This window comes from Triticum urartu, chromosome 1A, assembly GCF_056163025.1.
Source record: "Triticum urartu cultivar PI428250 chromosome 1A, HENAU_Tu73, whole genome shotgun sequence".
Taxonomy (NCBI): domain Eukaryota; kingdom Viridiplantae; phylum Streptophyta; class Magnoliopsida; order Poales; family Poaceae; genus Triticum; species Triticum urartu.
This window is the reverse complement of record NC_141873.1, coordinates 314681896-314692748: the sequence shown is the minus strand read 5'-3', so window position 1 is coordinate 314692748 and position 10853 is coordinate 314681896. Positions and strand designations below refer to the sequence as shown.

Below are 10853 nucleotides of genomic sequence, written 5' to 3'. Positions count from 1 at the left end.
TTGATTAGGTGGACAGTGATATCCCCAACCCACTAAGGTTCAAATTCTGGTGTTTGCATTATTCTTAGATTTATTTCAGGATTTCCGACGATGCGCTTTCAGTGGGAGGAGACGTTCCCGTCGATGACGAGGCGCCTACGGTGACTTCGTAAATCTCAAGATGATATGCCGGCTCAGTCTCTCGGAGCTGCTTATAGGGGTAGGGTGTGCGTGTGTGCGTTCATAGGGATGAGCGTATGCGCGTGTATATGAGCGCTTGTGTCTGTACTGATGCTCAAAAAAAAGAGCACACTGCTTGTTGGTTGTGTAATACACCGGAGGAAATCACTAGCATCGTGGCTGCCGATTGTCATAACCTTATGCCTTGATGAATAAATATCATTTCCATGAAAAAAATGGAGAAGAAGGTCACAATGATGATCCAACTGGTGGGTACACCTCGCACGGATTTTGCAAATTCACCCACGAGGTACACATGAACAATGTTCTGAAGTTTTTCAAAAACAAAAAAGTTCAGAAGTTGCTTGTCAAAATTACTGATATAGTCTGTCCAAGCAATTACCCTTTTTGGTGCTAGGTCTACTGATTTTCTAATCGGGGAAGAAGCAGGGGGGAATTGCAAAAGAGAGCTCCACGTTCGCTCGCCCCGTCCGTGAAGAGCCATGGCGGCCGCGGCCACGATCCTCGAGTTGGACCCTTCACACGAGCGCGCCGGCCGCGTCATCGACGACATCGTGCGGCTGGAGAAGAGGATCTTCCCGAAGCACGAGTCGCTGGCGCGCTCGTTCCACGACGAGCTCAAGCGCCGGAACACCGGCCTGATCTACTCGACGTCCGGCGTCGGCGACGACGAGGAGGTCGCCGGCTACGCCATGTACACCTGCGCCACCTCCCTCTGCGCCTCCATCACCAAACTCGCCGGTGAGCCTCCCGCACTGACTTTTATCACCCCGCCCGGTCGAAACTCCGTACTCAGAGTCGCCGCAAGCTTTTGGTCTGAACTTTTGGCGCGTGCGTGCGTGCAGTGAAGGAGAGCTGCCGGAGGCAGGGCCTCGGCGAGGCGCTCCTGCAGGCCGCCGTCGAGAAGTGCCGGAGGAGGCGGGTCCAGCGGGTGTCCCTCCACGTCGACCCGGCGAGGACGGCCGCGGTGGCGCTTTACCGGAAGGCCGGGTTCCAGGTGGACGCCACCATCGAGGGCTACTACTCCGCACAGAGGAATGCTTACCGGATGTACATGGATCTCTAGAAATCATCAGGATCGGAGCATCAAGGCTTCTTCACTCCGCCGATTGTGCTGTTGTTGAGTTCAAATTGTTTTCTTCTTCTTCTTCTGAATTTACATGAGAGTTGAACTTATTTACTGTGAAATGTCTGCGCTCCAAATGGCCCCAAATAACAGTATCTCGGTAAAAATCTGCGGATGTATTACTCATTTATGATGTTGCAGTTTCAGACTAACAGATATTACCAAATGCAAATATTGTTGCTAAGGTCCCTCCCAATGCTCCATTTTGCATAGGTGCTAAGATTGCTATGTAGGCAAAAAGGCTGATGTGACAAAGTAATTAAGACGAAAGAGATGAGGATGGCGACCCAGAAAGAAACAATGCTAAACGCGAAAACCTAGGTAATAGACTTAAATGAAACAATTTCATCAATGAATGAAGAATTTTATTTGCAAAATCATTAAATAAAAGATGCTTAGCACCAACAAGTTAAACACCTATGCATTGGGGACTTTAATTACTAAAGTTTTTAATATGTTTAGCACTTTATGTAAGTGCCAATGCATTGGAAGTAGTCGGCCAACTTCACTGTAGTATTATCACTTTGCAGTAAGAGAATATGATTTAATGCAATTTCTCATTGTTACTCTCTTCTTTTTGATTTACAGGGCTCAACTCAAAAATCTCACCAACCAAGGGAGATGATGAGTGGTGAAATACTTTTTATAGTTTGCAAAACCACCTAACTAATGCTCTTGTTTTCCTAAAAAATTATGTTTATGAATGCATTAATTGCAATGCATGCATGCATAAAGTACATACATTGATCAATTTTCTCTTAATTCTTACATGCAATGATTTAATGCACCTTAGAATCTGAATATGTGATGGGAAACAACCAAATTGAACCTTATGAAATGAAGAAACTAAAATTTTAAGATAAGTCTTATAAACCAAAAAGAAGGGAATATGTCAATTTCACAAGCATTAATTAGTACTCACTCCTTCCATATTAATTGTTACAGCTTTAGTACTCCCTCCGTTACAGTTTAGAAATACAGTTAAATTTGCGTGCGTTTCCACAATAGACAATGTTTAAGGCGCATTACATTTATTTCTAGTAGCTATTTAGTACTACTTTTATATGCATGCATAGTGTGAATGCTATTTTTTAGTCCATTCCACAACCAATAGATAAGCACTTAGACCCTAGAAAATTTTCAAGCGCGCCTTCTAAATCGTAACGGAGGGAGTAGTACAACTTTAGTAATATAATTTTATAGCATGAAAATTACAGATGCAAACTGCGAAGAATAATCTTAAGAAACAAGTACCAGCTTCAGTGCTCAAACCTGAAGACAGTTATACAAAGGGGGGAAACATGGGAGGATATTAAACAGCACCGCCTCCATTTGGGGCCAGCTACAGTTCTCTACTAACAGAGCCATGTGAGATATATACAAACTGGCTGGATATGCTTAGCTTAAGCATGCAGGTACGCACTAAATAAGATCTAAAGCACAAACAAAAGGTTTGCGACTACAAATGCGACAGTTCAGGCACTTCGAAGGGCTTGGGTACAGGCATGGAAACCAGAGAGCTTGGGGGAGCTTCCCAAATAGATTAAAAGGAGCTGGGCACTTGGCTGAGGACCTTGATAAGGGGAGTGCCGCACCATTCATTTTATGTGGGAATCGTAGACACTGAAGATGACATCAGGCACGATCAGAGGGAGCTTGTTTATGTACATGAACAGCCGTCTGAGGTTCTCTCTTGATACCGTCTCCATGTCGACCACGTCGTCGTCCTCGACGTAAATCCACAAGTCACCAGGGTCAGTCTTCTTCAAGTTGTCGCGGCAGAATGGGCAGGACTGTGACCTCGAGTTCCTGCAATATACAATAATTTTTCTGTTAAAGCATTGTTTTGGAACAACAAACAGACGTTGTAACGGTCGTAACTACATGGCAGCTCCAGAAGTATAGGAGAACATTCCATGTCATGCTGCCAGATAAGCTGTTCATGGGCTGCAAGAAAAGAAAATAGATCATATCTATTGTAGGAACACCACGTGGAAGTTGTTAAACAACTGATACAGTAAACACATGAATCACCACATGGCACTATAAGCGTTTTCAAAAACATGAAACTACGTTGATCTGCAGAACCCACACAGCGTCTAACTAGTGAATGGCCAGCTAAAGTAAATGTAAGTACGACCTAAGCCTACACTATCATATCCCTAATTAATTGACAAAGCACACTGTCTGGATTACACAGATGGTGCACAAAAAGCATGTACACAAACTGGACCAAAAACTAATAGAACAGTCAGTGCTCAATAAAATACATAGTTATGTTGTTCAGAGCAAAGAACAACAGAATACAGTTCAGGGAAGTCTCAAGTCGTCAGTCAATGCATTTTTAGACTATCCGCAGTTTGCAAATTGGACATCCACTTTGTAGGGTGTTGCTCATTTCAGGAATGTATGATGGAACCCATAGTAATGGAGATACATAACAAAAATTGCTGCATCATTCAGAAAGTACTATTCCTGTTCTGTTTAGCCACTCGAAATCAAAATGATGCCATATTTAGAAGGCTTGATATTGTGTATAAGGCTATAAGAACAGGAATGTGGAGAAGCAACCTGAAAATGAGGCATAAGCTTATCCACAAGTCAACGCTATAAACAGCTCCACATTTGGTTTTGTGGGGTGTAAACTTCCATTATTCTCAAGAGACATCCATGCGACAGAAGGATAATAGGGAGTGTAGCCAACATACATAACACGAGGCACTAGAGAGAGGCGAAAACCTATCTATAAAGCCACATTATCAACGCCTCAATGTTTGGTAGGGTGTGGGAGGGTTATACGCCACTGAAATGCAATCACACGAAACGGAAGCTGAAAGTTTGTGCATACCAGTCCTGATAGCATCTGAGACACATCGCATGTGTGCAGTTGGGCAACACAACTTTGCTGTTCATCTCCATGCAGATCCCACATTCCTCCTCCCTCTCAGCATCAACATCAGATAAGCTGCTTGTTTCGTCTTCATCTCTCCTTCTGTACCTCTCCATACACACGGCGTTCTGCTTCTTGTCCTCCATATCAGTGATCCCTCTTTGCAGTTGCAGCAAAGAAGGAAATATTACAGCTGTATAACAATTCCAGCCAATAAAACAGTACAATCAGTATGCAAGCAGCATAGTCAGACCTTCGGCTAAAGTAACAAGGAACTCATCTCATACCATAGAATTCCTTGATGCTGGCTTTCCTCTCATGGGTCGACATGGTGGTTGTGCCATCGACGTAGACCTGCAGGACGAGCTACAATCTCATTAAAGCACGAGCAGCGAACCAACAGCCATGATGAGGTTGAACAAGCAACGGAACCTTGTATATGAGGATCCTCATCAATCCGAGAGCCCCAGCGAGGCTGCAGTCCGTCCACTGCACCAGGAAGAGGAATATGTGCGCGGCGGGGCTAAACGACAGCCGCATCTGCAGGCACGCCCCATCGTACTCCCGCGGAAATTCAGTCGCCCTGCACGTCAGATAGATCACTTGCGGTCAGAGATCCCACTCCCTTGCCCTGAATCGCACTAGCTGCCTTATCCTCCCCCTTTTCGTCTAAAGGATTAGCATAATTTAGAACGCAAACACATGGGGCAGAGTGTTTTAATATGACATGGGGAACACATGTGATCTCTTCCTCCTCCCGCTGCTGATCTGCCACCATTCCACCGCCCGTGGGCACACGGATAATGATAATAATGCCAGTCTAAATGACTGCCATGCCAGACCAACCCCCGCTATGAATTCCGCCTGAGGAACCGGAGGCGCCGACGCGCGGTTCACCCACCCACCCACCCACCGATCGGTCGGTCGGTCGATCGATCTCGCAGGCCGCATTGCTCGGTCGCGGCGGACGCTCGAGGCGTCCCACGAGCCCCACGGAAACCCATGGGCCGATCCCTCCCACCGAGGAAGGGGAGAGCGGGCGGCGAGCAGGCAAATTTGGGGCGAAATTCGGAGACGGGGCGTCGGAATCGGGGGCGCTTACAGGGTGTTGGCGTGCTGGATGTCAGCTTCGAGCACCTTGAGGGAGTCCCTGTACGCCTTCCGCATCCTCCTCCGCCGCCGCCGCCCTCGCCCTTCTCATCCAACCCCGGCGCACGCGCCACGCAGCTAGCCCTCGCCTGCGGAGCCCCCTCCCTCCTCGATCGCGCTGTGGAGCCCTCGCGGCGGCTAGGCGACTGCGGCCCGCGATTGCATTCGGGATCCCTGGCCTGGCCTCGGGGTGGGCGTCGGGGGAGGGAGGGAGGAGTGGTGGTCTTTGAAGAGGAGGAGAGGGGGGAGGGGGGAGGGGGGAAGGAATGGGGAGGCGAGTGTGCCGTGCGTGCGTGCCGGATGCGCGGACTGGGGGGAGGAGGGAGGAGGAGCGCGCGCCGGGGCTGGGGCGGGGCGGCGACACGTGTGGCGCGGCGGGTGTGGATGCGTCGGGAAGCGTGAGGGAGGTGGAGCCGGGCCCGTGGTAAGAGGCGCGTGTACAGGGAACCGACGACAAGGCTGCGGAGGAACAACGTGAGGTGCCGCTCGATCGGGTCGATGTGTTATCGCTATCGCTTAACCGCCTCTCCGGCCGGATTGGATTTACTACCTGCGTTGCGGGCAGATGCTCCGTACCAGTGTGTAGAATACAGCCGTGTTTGGGATCGTGTATCTGGTTACGCAGTCGCTCTCGTTAGGTACACAAAGCTCCAATACTCTCGTACTGGCTAGGCAATTCTTTCCGCTACACTCTCGAACGTGTGTAGAAAAGTATAATAAGATGATGTAGCGAGGATGTAAGATTTTAAATATTGTATATCTTTAATAAGTTAAAAAAAGGAAAAATGGGCTATTGATTTATAGCGGGCTGCAACACATGCTCCTAGACCCCGTGTGAGAGAATGAGATGGGTCATGTATCAACAAAGTACTCCCTCGGTCTCGGTGCATTATAGGCATCTAATGAAAATTAAATAATCCCAAAACGCTAAAGTGTGAAACAGTAGTACTAGTTGCATGTATATCTCTTAGGGCAACTCCAATGCAACTAAAATGAACCTCATCAAATGTCACGGATAGACAAAATCATAATCCCAGAAATTGAGTGCATTCACAAGTCGTGTTGTGGTTGTTTGACTTCCTCTTGTTTTTCTTTCCAGACCCTAGACAGTCAGGACAAACTCTCCTCTCCAGACTTCATCGGTTAATCTATGGATTCGCCTCCCATCTGCCTGCCGCTCCAGCGTCCGGGGAAGGGGAGAAGAATCTCGGCACCTCCGCTATGATTACTAGTTTAGGTTAGGGTTTTTGGTCCTCGCAGGTGCGGCGCTCGAGAAGAAGCACTTCTTTTTCGAGTTTGTTTTTCAGGCTTCGACCCTTCTCGAGTTCGTCTGTCTAAACGTAGTTAATAGAGCTCCGACGTAGATTCCTGTCGTCTTCTTGGGATACTGAGGTTACGGTTACTCGTCATGTGGTGAGATTTTGTGTCAGCTGTTTCAGATCAATGCAAGGGTTCAACGGCGACGACTGCGGCTACAGGGCGTTGGTCCTTAGGGGCACGTGCACGAAGACTTCCCGACTGTCATTGCAAGGTCAAGTCGGCCCTGGTAGTGGAGCAGCGATAGTGGCGCGTCAGCAGCTCGTTCTGATGGCAATAGTGACCATCCATGGTTTCGGAATCTCAATGTAATTCTTATTATATTTAAGATGCTTTATACTTTCGATGAACTTTTATAATAGGTCTGATGCTTTTCCGAAACAAATTGTCACGGATAGGGGCGGAGACCATCCAACGACATACATCAAATGTCCGTCAGGCGCCTGTAATAACTTCCTCAATCTAAAAATGCGATGTCGTGTCTTGAAGGTGAATATGGGGATAGAATGTGTATGCGTACACCCATAGGGGTGAGCATATGTGCGTGTGTATGAGAATCTATGATTGTACCGTGTTAAAGAAAATGTCCCCCAGGCCCGGTCTCCTCCATTTGACATACACATCTAGATCAATATCAATTTAAGTACAAATATTATAATTCCAAACATGTGCAATCACGAAAAAAAGCATCAGATGTTCAATTAGTTTTTAATACAAATCGTTCATAAAAGTTGCCAATAAGGTTGTTAGTTCCAAAGACCTCCTTCTCGGCTCACAGTTAGGTTGTCTGTGAAAAGACCTCACTCTTCGGCTTGTCCGGCCTCTTCCGGTTTCGCCAAGCGCTTCAATATGCCCGCGAGGTAGGCTTGGACAATCTTCGCCACGTCAGGATCCATGTCCGACGTCTTCATGAACACCATTTTGGAGTCCGCCGAAGAGGCCTTGATCTCAAACATTTTCTGTTGAAGCTTCAACTTGTCTTGCATCTCCATGAAGGTGACAAACCTCTTCGCTTTCTTTCTCTCTTTCACCTCATTGCACATGACACATGCCTCCACCTTCGTTGTCATGATGACCTCGAACTTTTTCATCATCTTGGCTTCTCGCTTCTCCTTCTCCTCCCACTTCTTCACTGGTTCCTAACCACCATGTTGGCCGAAGGAAGCCCGTTTTGTGTTGGAATAGTTGGATCAACACCTTTTTCTTTGTGGAGCATTGCGGTCTTGACGGAATTGGCAATAGCAACGAGCCAATTGATTTTCCCATTCAACTTCAATAAGCAAAGCATATAGATGAAGTGCTTCGTCCCCATCCTATTAACCTAGAGCCCTGTGCCAGTTTCTATTTTTTCCTTGTTTTTGAGTTTTACAGAAAAGGAATATCAAACGGAGTCCAAACGAGCTGAAAATTTACGTTGATTTTTTATGGACTAGAAGAAGCCCGCGGAGTATCGAAGAGTGACCAAAGGAGTCCCGAGGCAACCACAAGGGTGGAAGGCGCCCCCCAGGGCGCGCCCCCTGCCTTATGGGTCCCTCGGGAACCCCCCCTGACGTGAGACCGACGCCAAAAAATCCTATAAATCACGAAACCCCTAGAAAGAAATCTAGATCGGGAGTTCCGCCGCCGCAAGCCTCTGTAGCCACGAAAAACCAATCGGGAGCCCGTTCCGGCACCCTGCCGGAGGGGGAACCATCACCAAAGGCCATCTTCATCATCCCGGCGGTCTCCATGACGAGGAGGGAGTAGTTCACCCTCGGGGCTGAGGGTATGTACCAGTAGCTATTTGTTTGATCTATCTCTCTCCTGTTCTTGATTTGGCACGATCTTGATGTATTTCGAGCTTTGTTACTATAGTTGAATCATATGGTGTTTCTTCCCCTCTACCTTCTTGTGATGAATTGATTTTTACCTTTGAGGTTTCACTATTATCGGATTGAATACTATTATGGATTTGAGAACACTTGATGTATGTCTTGCGTGGGATACCCGCGGTGACAATGGGGTGTTCTATTGATTCACTTGATGTATGTTTTGGCACTCAACTCGCGGATTCCCGAGGTGACATTGGGATAATCCATGCATAGGGGTTGATGCACGTTTTCGTCCTTGTTTCTCTGGTAGCAATATGGGGGCACTCTTTGAGGTTCTTTGTGTTGGATTGAATATTATGAATATGAGGTTGTTTGATGCATATCGTATAATTGACTCATGGATACTTGTGGTGACATTGGAATATTTAGGTGACATTAGGGTTGATTGATGTGTGTCATATGGTGTTATTTTACTACGAACTCTAGGGCTGTTTGTGACACTTATAGGAATAGCTCAATGGATTGATCGGAAAAAATAACTTTGAGGTGGTTTCATACCCTACAAGAAATTTCATCTTTTGTTCTCCGCGATAAATTTTTTGGAGTGATTCTTTGTCGCACATTGAGGGATTGCCATATGATTTAGTTATGTTATCATTGTTGAGAGAACTTGCACTAGTGAAACTATGAACCCTAGGCCTTGTTTTCAAGCATTGCAATACCGTTTTTGCTCACTTTTATTACTAGTTACCTTACTGTTTTTATATTTTCAGATTACAAAAACCTATATCTACCATCCATATTACGCTCGTATCACCATCTCTTCGCCGAACTAGTGCACCTATACAATTTACCATTGTATTGGGTGTGTTGAGGACACAAGAGACTCTTTGTTATTTGATTGCAGGGTTGTTTGAGAGAGACCATCTTCATCCTACGCCTCCCACGGATTGATAAATCTTAGGTCATCCACTTGATAAAAATTTGCTACTGTCCTATAAAACTCTGCGCTTGGAGGCCCAACACGAGTCTACAATAAGAAGGTTGTGTAGTAGACATCATTCATCAACAATAGCTCATTGAGCTTGGAGAAATCCAAATGCACCTCCACATCCTTCTAAGCACCTTCTTTCATTTAGGAAAAGACATAACTTTTACCTTCTGGATCAGAGACAATCTTCGTAATTGTACCCTGTGAGGATATATATCTCTTTGAGGATAGATATCATCGGTAAGGTAGTACCCATGGTGTAGTCATTCCCATTGATGGCGTAGTTGCCCTCCAAAGCATTCTCATTATAAAGTCTTTGCAAACAACTGTGATTGATGAAGCGTGCTGATGTTGTCATGAGGCCCTAACATGACAAAGAAAGAGTGTCAAATCCATAGGCCATTGAAATAAATATGCCCTAGAGGCAATAATAAAGTTGTTATTTATATTTCCTTATATCATGATAAATGTTCATTATTCATGCTAGAATTGTATTAACCGGAAACTTAGTACATGTGTGAATACATAGACAAACAGAGTGTCCCTAGTATGCCTCTACTTGACTAGATCGTTAATCAAATGTGGTTAAGTTTCCTAGCCATAGACATGTGTTGTCATTTGATGAACGGGATCACATCATTAGAGAATGATATGATGGACAAGACCCATCCGTTAGCTTAGCATAATGATCGTTTAGTTTTTCTCCTATTGCTTTCTTCATGACTTATACATGTTCCTCAGACTATGAGATCATGCAACTCCCGAATACCGAAGGAACACCTTGTGTGCTATCAAACCTCACAACGTAACTGGGTGATTATAAAGATGCTCTACAGGTGTCTCCGATGGTGTTTGTTGAGTTGGCATAGATCAAGATTAGGATTTGTCACTCCGTGTATCGAAGAGGTATCTTTGGGCCCTCTCTGTAATGCACATCACTATGAGCCTTGCAAGCAATGTGTCTAATGAGTTAGCCATGGGATGATGCATTGCAGAATGAGTAAATAGACTTGCCGGTGACGAGATTGAGCTAGGTATGATGATACCGACGATCAAATCTCGGGCAAGTAACATACCGATGACAAAGGGAACAACGTATGTTGTTATGCGGTTTGACCGATAAAGATCTTGTTGGGGAACGTAGTAATTTCAAAAAAATTCCTACGCACACGCAAGATCATGGTGATGCATAGCAACGAGAGGGGAGAGTGTTGTCCACGTACCCTCGTAGACCGAAAGCGGAAGCATTAGCAGGACGCGGTTGATGTAGTCGTATGTCTTCACGATCCGACCGATCAAGTACCGAACGTACGACACCTCCGAGTTCAGCACACGTTCAGCCCGATGACGTCCCTCGAACTCCGATCTAGCCGAGTGTTGAGGGAGAGT

At 46.1% G+C, this 10853-nt stretch overlaps 2 protein-coding genes across 2 annotated transcripts; one reads left to right on the top strand and one right to left on the bottom strand.

The window, feature by feature from the left end:
- Positions 1 to 454: 454 nt before the first annotated feature.
- LOC125529354 (Acyl-CoA N-acyltransferases (NAT) superfamily protein) lies at positions 455 to 1452 on the top strand. Its single transcript, XM_048693801.2, has 2 exons — positions 455 to 921; positions 1026 to 1452. Exons 1-2 carry the CDS (start codon positions 663 to 665, stop codon positions 1244 to 1246), a joined length of 480 nt encoding a protein of 159 aa, XP_048549758.1. The 5' UTR covers positions 455 to 662; the 3' UTR covers positions 1247 to 1452.
- A 1065-nt stretch (positions 1453 to 2517) lies between these two features.
- Positions 2518 to 5634, bottom strand: LOC125506558 (E3 ubiquitin-protein ligase AIRP2). The gene is made up of 5 exons (XM_048671352.2): positions 5299 to 5634; positions 4629 to 4779; positions 4484 to 4550; positions 4155 to 4389; positions 2518 to 3115 (listed from the first exon to the last, which is right to left on the bottom strand). The coding sequence occupies exons 1-5, from the start codon at positions 5361 to 5363 to the stop codon at positions 2905 to 2907; spliced, it is 729 nt and encodes a 242-aa protein (XP_048527309.2). The 5' UTR covers positions 5364 to 5634; the 3' UTR covers positions 2518 to 2904.
- Positions 5635 to 10853: the final 5219 nt, after the last annotated feature.